At 34.5% G+C, this 18,646-nt stretch overlaps 1 protein-coding gene across 2 annotated transcripts in view; it reads left to right on the plus strand.

Annotated features, from left to right (window-relative positions):
• The window catches only part of pic (DNA damage-binding protein pic), a 35,139-nt gene extending 21,171 nt beyond the window's left edge, over positions 1-13,968 (plus strand). For both annotated transcript variants that reach the window (XM_085948602.1, XM_085948603.1), the window contains exons 14-23: positions 1,031-1,174; positions 2,354-2,477; positions 3,334-3,550; positions 6,062-6,195; positions 7,201-7,326; positions 7,417-7,566; positions 9,411-9,541; positions 11,199-11,371; positions 11,523-11,749; positions 13,124-13,968. In XM_085948602.1, coding sequence (XP_085804728.1) covers positions 1,031-1,174; positions 2,354-2,477; positions 3,334-3,550; positions 6,062-6,195; positions 7,201-7,326; positions 7,417-7,566; positions 9,411-9,541; positions 11,199-11,371; positions 11,523-11,749; positions 13,124-13,207 — 1,510 coding nt within the window. In that variant the 3' untranslated portion in view covers positions 13,208-13,968. The remainder of the gene's footprint in view (positions 1-1,030; positions 1,175-2,353; positions 2,478-3,333; positions 3,551-6,061; positions 6,196-7,200; positions 7,327-7,416; positions 7,567-9,410; positions 9,542-11,198; positions 11,372-11,522; positions 11,750-13,123) is intronic.
• Positions 13,969-18,646: the final 4,678 nt, after the last annotated feature.

The raw sequence follows: 18,646 nt of genomic DNA on the forward strand, positions 1-18,646 counted from the left end.
TCTTCGCTATATTATAAGAGTAAACAAAGAATTAACTGTCGTATAGATTTGTTTTGCTATCTCAATCTCTAGTTCAGTTTGAGTCGTTTCACGTGTCGGACTATTTTTCATATCGCTCGCTTGATTATCAACATATAATGGAGTGTATTGATCCTTTGGAAGAATAAATACTATGATTCATAAGTTGAATGGTTTTTTCAATTTAGGCGCGGCAACCGCCAAAGACCCTTTTTTGACAAGAAGCAATAAAACTCATGAGTTATTATATACTGAATGTTCGCCAACAGCATTTAGGCGACACGTATTTTTCAAATATTTACGCGATCAGATTTCACACATCCAGCGATTGTAAACTTTAATATTGAGTGCCATTTACTAAATTGATATCAGGTTTTTATATTCAGCTTAGAAATATAGTGAAATTATGATGTAATCAAAGTATTTAATCAAATGTCACATATGATTTCTTTGAAAATTTCAATCGAAAATATTGTTTGGTTTAGAAGTTGTGTCAATTTTAAGAAAGCAATATATTTTTGCGCTGATCGCGCGCGAAAAACGCCCGCCACAGGATAGTGTCTATTGTTCCAGGCGCCCGATTAAAAAGTGTTAATGGCTATAAAATGAAGAAAGAAAAAAACATTACGATGACATAGGACATAGGACATGTGGGAATATAGTTACTCTGCATATAATAAAACCCTGTTAATACATAAGAACACAGTTAATTCGAAATTTAAGTTTTATTGTTTTTTTGCGATACATTTTGTATTTCGTAATTCGAATTTTTTTTCAATTTTCTCGCCCATTAATTTCGAATTAACGTGTTTTTACTGTAATACTGAAAAGAGTTAGGTCCCTATTACAAGACAGAATGTTTGAGATAGTAACTAAGAAGAAATATAGAATAATGACACGTATAAAATAATAATCAATGACGTTTGTACTCACAATTTTACACACATGTATTCAATAAAATTTATACCTACTTATATATCATATTCAAAGGCATCATTTCTCCTATTTCTAGATCCTTGTCAACAACAAATGTGTTTGCTTGTTCCGATCGACCCACAGTAATTTATTCCTCCAATCACAAACTAGTATTCTCCAATGTCAATCTAAAAGAAGTTGCCCACATGTGTTCGCTGAATGCTCAGGCATACCCAGACAGGTGAGTCCTTCATATTCATTATTAACTTATTTGCAATAATTATTATTCTAATTGATTTTGACAGTATGATAAATATTTGTAATGTTGGATGGTGTGGGATTAACTTGCCTCACTATTCCCACACATTGTCTCGCCGCTTCTCTAGACAACACAAGCATGACGTTTATGAAGTTCGGGTGGGTTCGCAAGTTTTCTGTCAGTTAAGAAAACGGCAGCCCGTATTACATGTAGCAAATCGTCTAAATTATTTTCAATATGAATTATCAAATTTCTTACAATATAAATTGCTCGTGACTATGACATCTCATCGGATTCACTGTTCTGTTCTGAAAATAATAATCATCACTGTCATCCAACTCCTCACTAATGTTTATTATCAAGTTTTCCATGTGTGTCTTTTCTTAAATCACTTGCCCTGTAAGAATCTTCGATTTTTATATCATGCTCACAGCATTTTTTTTATTTATTCGGAGTGTGATTAAGGAATAACCGATCAAAAATTTTATGTTACGTCATATCTATCAATCTTCCAATTTTTTGCCTTCTCGCATTACTCTTTGAATGGTGTTATATAATAGGTGCTCCAGTTGCTTCGTTTGCCGATTTAACAATATTATATTTCAAATTGTACTGTTTTTTCATCACTTTTAAATATTCATACACATAATTTCTCATGCTTGTCTTTGTAAAGGTTTTTTGTAAAACCCCAATCGAGATGGGGTATTCATTGTAAAACTGTAAATATAATTGCCATAAAAAACGCATTTGAACAGAATATAGCGACATAGAAAATCCATATGAAGTTATAACAAAATTTAATGTATATGAATTCATAACGCTATTTGTATTATAAAAATGGAGCAGGGGTCAGGGTTAGGGAAGAGTGTGGGGATTTTTAATTCCGCAGATCGTTAGACTAAAATTGACACGGAACAGAATAAGGTAGAAATGCGAAAACCAGTCGCCATAGGCTAGAATTTTAGTTTATGAGTTAATGAGGGGCAAGCCAATAAACATAAGAAATGCAAAGCCTCTCGAATGTCCTCAAATATTACCAATATGGACTGCGTGTTGCGTTCACATGGCAAATTTTAATGCGTATTATGATGCAGTTTCGAATATTAAAAATAACATTCTTTAACACGTTTTTATATGTATTTATGTCAATTGTTATTTTAGTCTCGCCTTGGCAACCGACAGCACTGTGACAATCGGGACAATTGATGAAATCCAAAAGCTTCACATACGCACTGTCCCCCTCGGAGAATCTCCCAGAAGAATAGCATACCAGGAGTCATCATTGGTACATACATATTTAACTTTTTCTTGCATGCCAGTTGATTTCACATAGTAGTATGTACGTACATAACTATGCATTTAAAAACAAATTGAATAAATTCCAAATGTATTTCATATTTATCGTACAGAACAAGATCATTTTTTGAAACAGCCGTCCAGTGAAAACTAATAATTACTATTTAAGTAAATTTTTTTTATTTAATTATATTCTTGATTCTCAATAATTATTGTTCTAAATTTTCATGGTGTCATTTTTCAAATAAATCTTGTTCTTCCGATGTTTCACTCTCATTTCTGAATTTGTTTACAGCTGACTCAAAATTTACATATGGGGGTAGATGGACAAATCTATTCCCCAGTTTATCAAAATCACCAATGAATATTATTCAAAACCAAACAATTATCATAAAACTCCTACCCATTTACCACCACACATAATAAACGTTTACGTTTATACATTAGAATTGTGCCGGCAATATTTAAGTCATCTGTAAAAATATGATAATAATAGTGGATCACTTTGTATAGTTTTGTAGGGTTTCACAAAATCAATTCAAATGCTTAAAAAGTATTTTCCCCACTACATGCTACGAATTAATCATTTTGTGTGTAAAAACGATGATACATAATAATAAAAGCTTGTTAAAAAAAAAATCCTTTTCTATATTAAGTTTTTTTTCGACATCTTTCTATTTTGTCTTTCTAACCTTCTTTGTCACCACAGTTAAACCGTCACTCAGTTAAGAGGACCCTAGTAAATTGAAATTAACAGTACATAATTGTATGATTGCTAATTACTGAAAACTTTTCAATCGATATTTGCCATCACCTCTAGTGCATATTATTTTGGCTTGTTGCAGACGTTTGGAGTGATGACAATGCGCATGGATGTATTGGACGGAGGGGGCGGCAGCTGCGTAGCGAGGGCGTCCGCCTCCACCGTCAGCAGCTGCTCCACCAGCACAAGCGTGAGTGCCGCAGCTGCCGGCCTCCTACCTCCCTGCCCCAAGCCCTTGCAGGCCGGCACGGAGCAGGAGGTTCACAGCCTCTTGATCATTGATCATCACACTTTCGAAGGTATTGTCTTACATTAACCCGATCGGCGCGTTAAGTTTCCATACAAAAGATGTGCTGTCCGCGGTAGGTTTTTCGAAATGTTATTCTTCGCTGTATTATAATAAATACGGCAGTTAAAAATTGTGGCTACAACTGTTATCATGCCTAGATACATAAGGATCCAAGTGCCACACTAAAACACATAATGGAGTGTTGAATTTCACTGTGTTTACTTTAACAAAACTACCGTATTGCTTTGTTCGGATAAACTCTGTAGCCATTTTCTATGACAAAGCACTCGACTTCAAAACAAGTGCGCCGATGAAGACAATTAATCACTGACTAATTTTATTTTACTCATGTTAAAAACATTTAAAAATGCCATAAAAATTATTGAAAATAATAGCTTTTATTGGTGACTTATGAATTATTGTTAATTAGTGTAAGTTTAATTGATGACAAATCCATTAAAATTGGATGGTAGTCACCAATTTTATTTCGTGGCATAGATTGTGTCAGCATTTTACATGTTTTATTGGCCATTCTAATTTAAGCGTAAAGGTGAGTCCACACTGGTTGAAAATATTATAATAATTTTTTTGTTTTTTTTTTTAGTGAAACTTGGATTTTGTAGATTACTTTTCAGTTTTATTGAGCATTGTATTATGTTAGTGATTGTCATTTTATGTTTTGTAAAAAAAACAATATTTATTTTTTGAATTGCGTAAAGTGCTATAAAAACTTTTTTTTTGGGTAAGGTTTAAAAAAATTATAAGCATTAAATTGTACGCGAAGATAATATGTAATATAGTTGAAAAGTCAATATTCCATGATTTATATTTTATATTATATTTTATACCTACCCGTGTGTGTTTTTTTAGCAAAAATTTATACGTTTTATATATTCCTTCATAGTAATTCGTAATTTATTGGTAAAACTTGCAATCCTCTAAAATATAATAATATATATTTTTTCATTCCGTGTGGACGCATCTTTACTAAATATTTACGACTTGCAATAATGAGCTCGATTTATGACTTTGAAACAATTAGGGAGACACATGAGTAATAAATGACATAATCCAGAACACAAGTTCAAGTACATTTTTAGAAATATTACAACAAATTTCTTTTCGTTTTTTGGTTGTCTTTTTCGTATTCCCGCACATGATGTAAAAATCGCGGTGAATTCAACTTTACACGGTAAATACTCGGCGCACACTCAACTCGAATGAAATATATTTTGTATACCTACTGCGCAGCCGCGAAAAATACCGCGTAGATTTGAACTGATGCAATCGTACCGGCGAATATCGATAGATCGAGGGGGTTCGAAAGATCGATGTTTATGAAATTAAAACAACATATTTTTGACAAAGTTATCGATATGGCGGTACGAACACGAATCAGAGCATTTTTCAATACAAAAATTAATACTATGCGTGAAGTATTTCCTACTTTACTGACATTTCAATTTTCGATATCAACAGTTGCGACATCCGCCCAGTATTAGAGCTTATGTAAAAAACAACATATGTCCCATCCGCGGCGATCGGGTTAACTGTCTTTAGATAAGTTTTAATAATATTAACTTACAGAAACCAAATTGAATAAGAGGCCCAAAATGAAGTTTTGATATCGACTGTGTTTAGGAAAAAGGACGTAACCCTCACTGAACAAATTTTACAGGAGAGGCAAAAAACTTTTTTGAGAGTTTTTAGTTTAATATTTTTTTTTAAAATAGCCATATACATTGGGTGCATGAAGATTGATGATTTGGTGTAATATATTTTCGATCTAATAATAATTAAAGAAGTTATTACAGATAAATCATTAAAATTGCGGATAAATGCTTTTTTCCATAAATTAAAAATTAATTAATCTCAATTAAAACCTGAATTTAGATAATAATTCGGCATTTGTGGCTTACTTCCTTTTTATAGAATGTGTATTTAGTTGTATACATTGTTAATATCTAATAAAAGCACTTTTCGAAAATTTGAGGGTTACGCCCTTTTTCCTAAACACTGTCGATATTAATTTTAATAAAAGCCATTTTGAAATGGGAGTTATTTGTAAGAGATTAAATAGAGAGTATGAAATGAACTTTTCGTGTTATAACATTTAAATGTATTAACAAAAATCTGTTACTACAACCTCTACCCTGTCGAGGCCCATATGATCTTCTTAGGATCGAATATGGTGATGTAATGTAATTAGTAACTATAGAAAAAATTATATTCTCTGCATTAGCAGTGTTGAATGTATGGTTTGTAAATAAATTTGGCAACCTACTGTCCACGTCTTGTTGTGGTGAATTAGTTATTTATTGTAATTTGCACTTTTACATGTTGCTCATCTAAATAATGATGTTTCCAAAGAGTTTGTATTACAACACTTGACGTCCACTCCAGAACGTTTTTAGTGTGGTTGAATTAGTAGCCATAGTAAAATTAATATTTTATATGTTGAATGTCAGCAGCATAAATAAGATGACAGCCTGTTGTATTGAACAATTTTGTTATTTTTCAGTTCTTCATGCGCACCAACTGGTGGCCAGCGAGAGCGCCTGCTCACTTGTCTCCTGTAAACTCGGGGACGATCCTAATTATTATTACGCTGTAGGAACCGCTTTTGTTAATCCCGATGAAGCGGAGCCCAAGATGGTAAGCTCTACATTCAAAGTCAATGATTAATAAATTATTTCTCCACTGTTATCTTTACGGAGCCTCGAGATAATCATTTTGCTGAGCTTCTATAGTGGCAGAAAACTGACCTACACTAGTTCCACTTAGTAATCAGAGAGCGAGCTATGTAGCTAGCTTCCATTAAGGGAGATAAGACATTGATCCTGGCTTTGTCATGTATTGCGAATGTTCCTGTAAAGTCTTCTCTTCCAAATGCCGTAAAAAACTACCCATTTGTTGTTTTCAGTGGAAATAATGATGCTAAGCAAAATGACTAGCCACTGGTTACTATTATATATCGACTGTGTTTAGAAAAAAGGGCGTAACCCTTGATTTTTCTAAAAGTGCTTTTATTATATATTAACAATGTATACAACTAAATACACGTTCTGTAAAAAGGAAGTAAGCCACAAATGTCGATTTATTGTCTAAATGCAGGTTTTAATTAAGTTTTAATTTAAGGAAAAAAGGATTTACCCTCAATTTTATTGATTTTTCTGTAATAACTTCTTTAATTATTAGTAGATCAAAAAGATATTACACCAAATCATCAATCATCACGCACCTAATGTCTGTGCCTATTTTTTTATTAATATTGAACCAAAATCATTCAAAAAACGTTTTTTGCTCCTGTAAAATTTGATCTGTGTGGGTTACGCCCTTTTTCCTAAACACGGTCGATATGTTATTAAAATTATTTACTGAATGGTGGGTTTGGGTGCAACAAAATGTATGTTCTGACGACACAAGTTTAAGAGGACAGTTATCGGCTGGTTTGCGCGTAGTTCACCTGGCTTCATCTCAGTGTCCTTCAGTGCTTCCAGTTGGTCTGTGAGACTGGTGCGAAATTCAGATGTGTTAAATTAACTGGGAATGTTTAAATCAAGTTAAATCTCAATCACAATAATTCATCGGTTTATGTCCTTTCCTGGTGTATTATTATAATGGTGACATTACTTATGTGAATTTTCTATTTTTTTCCAGGGTCGAATTCTTTTATTCCAATGGTCGGAAGGCAGACTATTGCAAATAGCTGAAAAAGAGACGAAAGGCGCTTGCTACTCATTGGTTGAATTTAATGGAAAACTTCTAGCTAGTATAAATAGTACGGTGAGTCTTCCCAAGACAATTAACTGGTAACATTTTTCCAAGATAGCTTCTATCTTTACGATGTTCACTATGTTTACTTTCTGTTTTCAGGTTCGACTGTTTGAGTGGACGTCAGAGAAAGAATTGCGCTTAGAGTGCAGTCATTTCAACAACATCATGGCGTTATACTTAAAAGTGAAAGGGGACTTTATCCTTGTAGGAGATATAATGCGTTCGATGACTCTTCTACAATATAAGCAGGTTAGTTGGATTCCTGGCAGTTATTCTTCATCTCTTGGTGCGGTTAACTAACGACGGTTGGCGACCTAATATCGGTACATATCTACTATCCTGGATCAGTCTATCAGATCATCAATGCGTTCAATGTTTTGCCACTTACGGAGATTGCGTAGCCAAGAGAATTTCTTTACCTGCAGTACGATTATATTTCTCATTGTGGAAAATATGGCTGAAGTATGTCGTGTCCGGAAATTTGTACCTATGCAGTTTGCCGTATCACACTTCACCATGAAATGTTGTATCGGAAATACATGGTCGTATATTAAAGACCATCCAACCTTTTTGGGTCGTATAGTAGTGAGAATTCATGTCTAAATAAAACACGGTTTTTGTCAGTTTAACCCGATCGCCGCGGATGGGACATATGTTGTTTTAAACATAAGCTCTGATACTGGGCGGATGTCGCACCACCTGATATCGAAAATTGAAATGTCGGTAAAGTAAGAAATACTTCATGCATAGTATTGATTTTTGTATTGAAAAATGCTCTGATTCGTGTTTGTACCGCCATATCGATAATTTTGTCAAAAATATGTTGTTTTAATTTCATAAACATCGATCTTTCGAACCCCCTCGATCTATTGAGATTCGCCGGTACGATTGCATCAGTTCAAATCTACGCGGTATTTTTCTGCGGATCTACTGCGGACAGTACATCTTTTGAATGGAAACTTTACGCGCCGATTGGGTTAAGGAAAGCCAGCGGCAAATAAATTTTGAAAATAGCCGATATACTGTATTATTTGTTAGGTTAGGTACATTATTGTTTGCAATGCTCCACGAACAATGCGTATTTTTTTCATCTCTAAGAAAGCTCACAGCGAACTGTGCTACGGTGAAATGTAATAAGTACAATTTACATGTCACCAAAGTATGTAGGTTTTATACATTTTGATAGTAGCTATAACATCTTTTGACTTATTGCCTCATCTTAAAACCTTCTTATTGGTGATGTAATCAGCCTAGGAAATTCTTTTTTTATTTAAATATAGCCACATCTCTAAAGCCTGAATTATTCAGAGGCACTACATAATTGAATACACAGGTGGAAGAACAACTTAAGATAATATGTTGGATAGTTTATGTGCTGTACTTAGGCATATTCGCTATACATCGTCGCACCCACAAATGTATTTCTTCGTTTTCAACAGAGATCTCTGCATGTACAAATAGCAACATCTCTCTCAAGTTGTTATTCAATTTGAGTGACTGTCACCAATTAAATTAACGGATTCATAAGAGCACCGTGTCATTATTCTAACCTGCTAAGTAAAAAAACAATGTATATTTAAAGAATATCTCAAAGCAATTCAATAATTTTACATATTATAAGAGGAAAGGTAGTTTAAAACTTGGGTTATCATTTCACTAAACCCAAAAACACTGTTTTTTTACTTAGCAGGGCAGTGTTCTGGTCAGCGGTCACAGAGTTGGAGTGAAAATGCTTTGCCGATTTCCAACATTCGTAGAAGTGACAGCACATAGAGAAGAAAAAGAATTGAAAAAGTTTGCTTTGAATGAGGCGCTATAAATTTGTTATACAGACCTACAAACAAACTTATCTGAAGAATGGGATGGGGGAGCCACTGTCGAAAATTTTTCAAAATGGCATCCTATGGCAGTTCGTAGTTCCATTTTTAGCCATTCTACAGATAAGTTTGTAGGTCTGTACATGTAAAGGTGTTGGATTATTTTTAAATTCGAAATTCGAATGGTGTTTATTCACCATTAAACGAGCTGTCATATTAATCCAGCTAAAAAACTGTGGAAATATGTACAGTCATTGTTTCCCTTATTGATTACAGATGGAGGGTAGTTTTGAAGAGATTGCCCGCGACTACAATCCGAATTGGATGACGGCAATCGAAATACTCGATGATGAAACCTTCTTGGGTTCGGAAAATAGTTTAAATCTCATAGTCTGCACAAAGGACGGGTAAGTCATATCACTCTACTGAAGACAATATTTAAAATTTTAAATTATCAAATTTTTTAATCCTGCCGCATGCGAGGTAGCTTCAGCAAGTAAGTGAGGCAGTTACTCCATGGTAAATAGAAAGAGACCGGACAAAAATATAATACAAGTAATTCTAAAACTACAGTACACTCTCGGTAATCCGCCGCTCGATCATCCGACAACTACTATAATCTGCCGTTGTTTTTACTAGTTGAAAGCACAAAATCAAGCTTTATAATTCAGTAGTCCGCCGCGTACAAGTATACAACGCAGATGAGACGGGTTTATTTTGGAAACTTCTCCTTCGTAAAATGTACGTTCATCGCGAAGAAAGTAATGTACCAGGGAGGAAAGTGCCCAAGGACCACATCACAATTATGCCGTGCTCCAATGCAACCCGGACATACAAACTGAAGCTTTTGGTCATAGGGAAAGCCAGGAATCCTAAGCCATTCAAGAATATCTGCTTCGCTGAACAACTGGCCGTATGTATGAGATTACCAAATTCTTTATAAGCTATTCAACCAATTTTCCACCATATAGCATATAGCACTGTTTGTGACGTAAGCAATCTGACGTCACACTTCATTGAAAATGGCTGCTTCATCTGTCACTTTCAAATGTCATTTTAATAATGCATTCATTACAACAAACGTTTGCTTGAGGCCCTCGTTCATTTTGTAGACTCTGTAAAACATTTGCAAACTTTAAAAACAGTTCCTAGTCGTGCTGTTTACAAAATACGTATAATTTTGATCCATAGTCTATAATCTAGAATCTAGATAGTAAGTAGCTGATACAATGCTCTCGTATTTCGCTTACATCAAAAAACGCAGTATTTCTCATACCATCAATAGTGTCATACGGTGATTGGTATAAATGATAATATTATAGAGATATCATTACATATTATTATCTAAATCCATTTTCATTTCTGTCATTTATTCTTATTCCATTTTGACATCTCATAATAGAAGTGATTGAAGCGAAGTTAGTCAAAATATAACTGTATGTATTGCCACCAAATGGAAATGTTTACTGGGAATACTATATCCTTTCGTACAGTAGAATTATAAAATAAATGTGATAAAATAACTGATAAATTATTTAAAGTTCATAATAATTATTCATTTATAATTATTAAATTTATATGGTACCGTTCGCACACTTTCTGACACATTTACAATTTCAAAATTTTAAATTAATGGTCGGGGAATGAAATTTTATAAGTTTGCCATTATATGGACGCCATGACATATTATGATGTCACATCGACGTCGCTAAACAACAGATTACATTTGCACTCATGCATACAAATGAGCAGTATTTAGCCTATAAAGTATTTGGGAATCTCATGCATACGACCCTTAGTTTATAAATATGTATAGTTTAGTAAATACTTGATTTTGATTATAAATAAAACAGTTATTTGCTAGTACAAATTTCTCAAAAAAAAACTATTTTTATGAAATACCTGTTTTAATTTTTACCATATTTTGTATGTATGCACTATAATCCGCCGCTTTTACTAATTGGACACTTGTCTGGTTTTTGGGGTGGCGGATTATTGAGAGAGTACTGTATAAGAGTTTCATGGGCTGCTGGTAGAGTGAAATAGGGAATGTTTTGTTTACAGAGCTGCAACAACAGACGAAGAACGGCAGCAGATGAGCGAGGTGGGGGTATTCCATGCGGGTGACATGATCAACGTCTTCCGGCACGGATCTCTTGTCATGCAGCAGTCATCTGCGGACACCACGGCGCCTACCACTAACACTGTACTTTTCGCTACTGTATCGGGAGCTATTGGTAGGCACTTCTTTAAGTCTTCCTTTTCATACATGTTTAATTTACCACTGTTAAAACAGCACTGGTGTGACATATTTGGGTCTGTCTGTCAGATTCAGTGCCGACTGGACTAGATAATAAAATTTTTTCTTATTCTGTCATCTATCTTTAGGTTTGGTCGCGCAAATACCTCAAGACCTGTACGAATTCCTGCACGCCCTGGAAGATAGACTTAGTCACACTATCAAGAGTGTTGGAAAAATATCCCATTCATTCTGGAGAAGCTTCAACACTGAGATCAAAACAGAGCCTGCGGAGGGCTTCATCGACGGGGATCTTATCGAGAGCTTCTTGGACCTCAGTCGGGAAACCATGATCGAAACTATCCAAGGATTGCAGGTAATGCGATAATGAATATCATTAAATGAGTTTAGTTTTATAGATTACAGTAGCACCTCGATTGTCTGGATAAATAGGGGATGACAATGTAGTTGGGATCATGATAAATCCAGTTACAGTAAAACCCCATTAATATGAACAGCGTTGATTTAAAATTCTCCGTAAATCGAAATTTTCGTGAAAATTCATAAAATCTATTCATAGCGATTTCGTACAATTTTACATAATTTGAATTTTATTGTTTTTTGTGATATATTTTGTATTTCATAATTTAAATTTTTTTTAATTTTCTGTCCCGTTAATTTTGAATTAACAGGGTTTTATTGTAATTATAAGAATAAAAAAAAACACCTATTTTACTTCCAGAATAAGCATTTTTTTTTTTAAATTTATTTCTTTTTCATTTCTTTGACAAAACCGGTGATTAAATAGAAATCAGGATAATCTAGGTTCTACTGTCATTCCACATCACATTTATTAGTTATGGTTATTATAAAACAAAATTGAAAGCTGTAATTAATTTAGGTCATTTTTATTTGATTATTCTTTTGTTGTGCTTTGTAATTGGTTAATACACAATTTTGTAAAAAATAAAATAAGTACCGAGTGCATCGAGAATGGGCCAATTTGGCGATGTCAACTGGACACAAGGACTACTGGATGACAGATATCTGGGCGCCGTGTAGTTAAATAAAATACGCAAAGAAATACACTCATGTCATTATGTCTTGAAGCAGCAGGTAGACAAGCCAATCTAATATAAAAAGTATCTACCTATTATAAAGCGAAATTTATGGTTGTTGCAGACTTATGTCAACGGTACGCTTGCACAATATTGCACTGGACTATAGCGATGATATTATGCATTGTGCAATTTCAAATATTGCACAAGCTCGTTGATCGTTTGGTTTGATTTGGTTGTTTATGTGATTTTGCCAATCTAAATTTCATAAATAACGTTAATCATACAATTTGCTGAACATCAACCAGTTTTTAAATATTATACAATATCACTGTAGTTCAGTGCGAGATTGGAATGTGAAAGCACACCATCGACATGAGTCTTTGCGACAACCATAAACCGTGCTTCATTATAGGTAAATAATAATAGACTTAGTCGTTTACTTGCTGACTCATGACGTGACAATTCATTTGTCTGTGCGACATTGTGATTTCTGTTATCCTAGTGTCTAGTCGGCGACACCAAATCATCCTAAACTCGGCCCATCTATGTGAATGTTTATTAAAATCTGGTTATCGGTGAAGAGTTTATAATAGTCCAAAAGTATTCACTGATGATGTTCCTTTGATCACCGGAAGCTCTTTTTGCCAATGTCGATAGTATTCATTAAATCATTTCTATTATATTTTCAGATGGATGACGGTAGCGGTATGAAGAGGGAAGCTACGGTAGATGATCTAATTAAAATTGTAGAGGATTTAACTAGGATACATTAATGATTGCGGATGATATTGTAAATATTCAGAAGTCATGAATAACATTTTCATAAAAAAACGGCTCTATAAAAAATACCCATTGCAAAAAACGTATTGAAATAATAATAATTTATTTTGTGAAATCCACGCCTTAATTGAAGTGTGTATGTAAGGGGTCGTCCATATATGACATCCCACCCTAAAGGGGGTCTGATATAATGTGATGATTTGTGACAAAGGGATTCTAGAAAATGAGATATCACAAAACCAACAAAACATAAACACATTTCTTTCTGAGAATAAAATATTCCATGAAAACATAGTGAAATCGATTTTTTTTTAAGTTAAGTGGTTAAAAATGTTATTTTATAGATAGGCAGATTAAAAACTTCATAAATCGTGTGACATCATTTATGGCCGAACCCTAACACATTTCTTTTTCTCTTTTTACAATTTGATGATTGCTTTTATTTAAATGTCATTATTATATAGCCATGCAATGTATTCTGTGTCTGTATTTATATTACCGGAGCTGTGTATTTGTGCAGAGGTTTTTTTTTTACTGTTTTTTGTACTACATAGCATTATTACTCTTTAATATTATAACGATTCTAAATGATAATATAATAAAATATATCTTTATCGGAAACAACCAAAAAAGCATTATTTTGAAAATTGCAGTTTTTTCTTCTTTGATAATATGTAATATTGTTTTAATTTTTAGTTTTAACTATGTCTATAGATGTAAGCTTATCTCCATCTTGAATTACATTTATTTCATAAAAAAATAGGAATGTCTTATTTACATTTCCTCTCCCAGACTCGTGACTAGCAGAGCGTTGCAGTGGAGCTCGGAGCAATGGGGTTTTTGCCGGAGCACCAAAAATTTTTAGTACTACACTGCTCCAGATGTTTTTTTTATTAAATTTTCGTCCTAAAATCCAATGAAAATAGTATATTTTGACACTTTGTAAGACTGAAATTTGAAATACAGAAACACTGCCGAGTGATAAATAACGTCACTTTTTTTGACAGAAGAGGCAAATGCTGAATGACGATTTGCTGTCGGATTTTGTTAATAGAATTATTAATGAAAATGACAATTATTTTAAAACTTGTATACATATAATTCTTGCGACCGAACACACACTGGCGCGGGTTGGAGCAAGAATTAGGTCCAGGAGCGGAGCAACTCAAAAAAAGGTCCGCTCCAACCCTCCAGTGACTAGAATTATGTACAGGGGGGGGGGGGTGAAAGTTCCATACAGCGAACGTGACCACCTAATACATCAGAAATACTCAGTTATCAGAATAGATGGCAGCACGGTCACACACGAAGTCGCATGACACAAGGCTATTTCAATGACCATACGTTAAAGTGCCCACCACCACCCCTCATATATGCATAGCCGTGGATATGCACGGCCGCTTTCTATGATGCTTAAACGTGTCTGAAAGAAGTGATTTTAAGTGCTCATTCCATCCCGAGACGGAACCGCACGGGACTGATGCTGCAACCATGCACCGTAGTGCTTAAAGAAGAAAGTTAAGAAAGAAAATTTTTGTTTTTTGGACTGACTGCTGTCCGCTGACGTTAAGTGATTTGTGTACCCGCATACTGAGTGTCACGAATTGAAATGGATGAGTCTACAGAAGAGTCGGAACTATCCCGCTCCCCATACGACGCTGCAAATTTCTCAAATGCCGCAAAGTTGGCCTCGGTTGCTACCAGATCTCCATGACCAATTGGGCCCGTGTGAGGACAGACCCTGGCAAACAGCTCCGCTCGTTCGAGTTCCATAAGCGGGCAATCTCAGAGGATGTGTTTAACACCTTGGTGGTCATGCCCGCAGGTACAACCCGGCCCATCTACTATCAAAAACTCGTGGAGTCGGCGGCGAAGTTGCCATGGCCGGTGAGGAACTGGGTAATCCAGTGCGAAGGTTGGAGTCTTCTAGTTTGGTGCCTGCAAAATACGTCTGGAAAAAAACGGGAAAACGAAAAAGAAAACGGTCTGCCCCTTGGGGGAGGCGGTCCACCTCGCCTGCCATGCCGCAAATGCGGTCTTGTACACAATGTCACGTGCAGATCAAGGGGTAGCACCCCCGCGAGTACGACAAGCGCGTCAGTAGAAGTTGTGCGGTAGGCTTTGGTAAGCGAGATCAGCGCAAGTCGCTGCCCGCTTAGTAGTGCGCGTCTCAGGAGAGTTAAGGAGTTTACTCGGGAATGCCAAATGCTGGAGGCGTAACCGGCAATTCCCATGAAAATTGCGCCGTTTGCAACCTTAAGGGCTCTAGGCTTAAGTCCCCAGTGTTGGATTTTAATATAATTGTGAAGTATGCATAGATGGCGCCATAGTTTTCCCTTCGGGATTGATTTTTTATTCACGTCAGACAGTTTGACATTTCGCTGATTTGTCAGTTTTACGATTTGCAAATCGTCACTGCCAATATAAATTTGGGCTCATATGCGTAGTCTATTCAGGAGTCTGGCTTTCACAATATCGTCTTACACCACCTTAGGCTGCTATGCCTAACAGAACAGCTGGCAATCGCCAATTGCTACCACTGATATTTTAATACAATATATCGTCACCGTTTTAGCAAAACCATCTATGTGTCACTTTTATCAAAAATGACTTTTAAATACCAAGTCATTCCTTATTTTTTTCTCTATAGGCCAGTAAAATGATCTATGTGTTGGGTAAACTCGCTCCGAAGTTATTTCAAAAAATAAAAAACAGCTATGTGTAAGGTTCAAAAACCACGGTTCACAAAAACAACTATGTGTATATTATAGTAACATATAGATGGTATTTTGATATCGAGAGTGTAATGTTTTTTTACAGTTTGGCTAAACATAGTTTGTTTCTATGCTATATGCTATGCATTATGGTCTTGCACGACGGTTTGAAAGATGCTTCCTCAAAAAAAGAGACAGGAAATATTCAATAATTTCTGGAAGATGCCTACATGGTCAATAGGGTATAGGCGAGAATTAATTTAAAAGTTGGATAAACAACTACAAACGTCTCGATGACAGTGGCCAATTGAAAGCAACAATGACAGGTAATAAGAATCTGACTGAAGATAAATAATTGGTAGTGCAACCAAAAATCAAAACGGAGAGATTTGTGGAAAAATGTTACATTATGGTTGGATCTAATTCCAAAGTTCCCAGCCATTATTGCAGAGAAAATACCTCCAGGGTATATGTGGAATCGTGTTTCCGATCCAAAATACAAATGCATGATGAATATAAAAAATGGTCTCTGGAAAATGGTCATAAAGCAGCAGAATATACTCCAGTATATTTACCACCAAAAAATCAGTATCCACCAACCACGTAAAGATCAGTGTGCCATCACTGCCATCTGCTGTAGTTATAAAATGAAGAATGTTTCAGAAATGGAATACAATAGCCACATTGAAAGATGCTAGAAGACCAAAAATGAAATGAAGGAGAGTACCAGAACGTGGACGGTTAGTAATCACAATGGATCTCCAAAGTGTGCTGCTATGTCCAAAACACAGGCACAAATTTATTATAAACAAAAGCTGCAACTACACAATTTCACCATATACATTCTTCATAATGTATCTTCTAATGAATTTGTCTCATCTCATCGAAAGCAGGACAATACAATGAAATAATTCTAATATCGGATGGGTGTGGATATCAAAACCGAAATAAATTATTCGCTACTGCTCTAAGTTATATCTTTAGAGAGAAAAAACATCGAGATTCAACAGCTTTTTCTGGAAAAAGGCCACACCATGATAGAGGCCGATAGTGCACATGCCACCTAAGACAAGTATTTTAAGCCTCCAATATATTCACCATCTGATTATATAGCACATATGCGGCTAGCAAGACCAACACAACCTTATAAAATTAATGTCATTGATTTTTAATTTTTAAGAATTATGGATAAGATTAAATCTGGATTAAGTTCAATCAGACCAGGAAAACGAACCGGAGATCCTGTTGTATATGATATTAAAATGTTACAGTATCTACCAGATGGAACAATCTTTTACAAACTCAACTTTATCAGTGCAACCGTTTGACTGCCTTTGTAATATATATAATGAATCATTGCCAATATCGCAGTCGAAATACATACATCTTCAGGAATTAAAAAGTGTAATAGAGAAAGATCACCACTATTTCTACGATAACCTAACATTTAAACCTGCTAATAGAAAGTAAACGAACTTATAAATATAATATCATCTCAGTATTGCATTAATAATTAATAAAATGATATTGCAATTTATCACTAACGCACTATGTATATTTCAACTATTATTTATGTAACAGTTTTTCATGAATTTATTATTATTCACATTTTGATGAATAAATTAAACTATGTGTATTTACAAAACGGTCAAAACAACTTATGTGACATCACAAACTGTATTTTTATTATTTTTGTATTAAAAATAAAAGATTTTTGTAAACAAAATAATAATCTTAGACCATTTTCTGATTATAATAAAGCATTCTTCATAATTTTAATGTTTAAATGTAACATTATTTTTTTATTCAGTTTTATCCTTCTCCTGCACAATTTGAAAAAGTGCACATAGATGGATTTGCTAAAACGGTGACGATATGTGCAGTGAAATATGATAAATAATTATACATCTCAATCATTCGAATATAAAGCAATATATTATGTGATTATCATAAATAGCGATCCAATATAACGTGATATTAATCTCCTTCGGGTCCCATTGAGAAAATAGAAGAAGGTTAGCAGTATAAAAAATAAATTTAAACATTATTTTGTTTCATTGTCTATAAAAAATAAATGCTTGCAGCCATAGAATAATATTTAAAAAATCAAAATTTGAATTAAAAAATTAACCTTAAACAATATAGTTTCCCGGTGCGGGACATTCATATCGAGACAAATGTTGATAAATAATGAAGCAATACATATTATATCTGAGAGGAATAGAACAATTCTGATAAGAATAGGAATTTATAAGACCTAAAGATGTGGAATCAGCTTAAAGAGGCCTTCATCCAGCAGTGGATTGATACAGGTTGATGACGATATAAATGGGTAGGTATATAAAACCACAAATTTAAAAAATATAGCAATTTATATGACCAAGTAGAGTAGAATTAGGTTGGGATAACCTTCATCCAGCAGTGGATTGATCTTGGTTGATGATGATAATGACGATATTACGAATGGGTAAATATAATTGCAACAATTTTGATAAATATAGCAATCGTTTAACCGCTAGTAGTAGAATCAGGTTGCGGAACCCTTCATCCAGCAGTGGATTGATCCTGGTTGATGATGATTATGATGACGATATGAATATGTAGATAAATAACATTAGCATTTTTAATAAATATAGAAATTCAATACAATCAACGTAGAGAGGCCTTCATCCAGCAGTGGATTTATTGAGGCTCGTGATAATAATGGCACTATATATA

Source organism: Rhyacophila brunnea, unplaced genomic scaffold (genome assembly GCF_057557595.1).
Source record: "Rhyacophila brunnea isolate RB1 unplaced genomic scaffold, BYU_Rbru_1.0 scaffold_20, whole genome shotgun sequence".
Classification (NCBI taxonomy): Eukaryota; Metazoa; Arthropoda; class Insecta; order Trichoptera; family Rhyacophilidae; genus Rhyacophila; species Rhyacophila brunnea.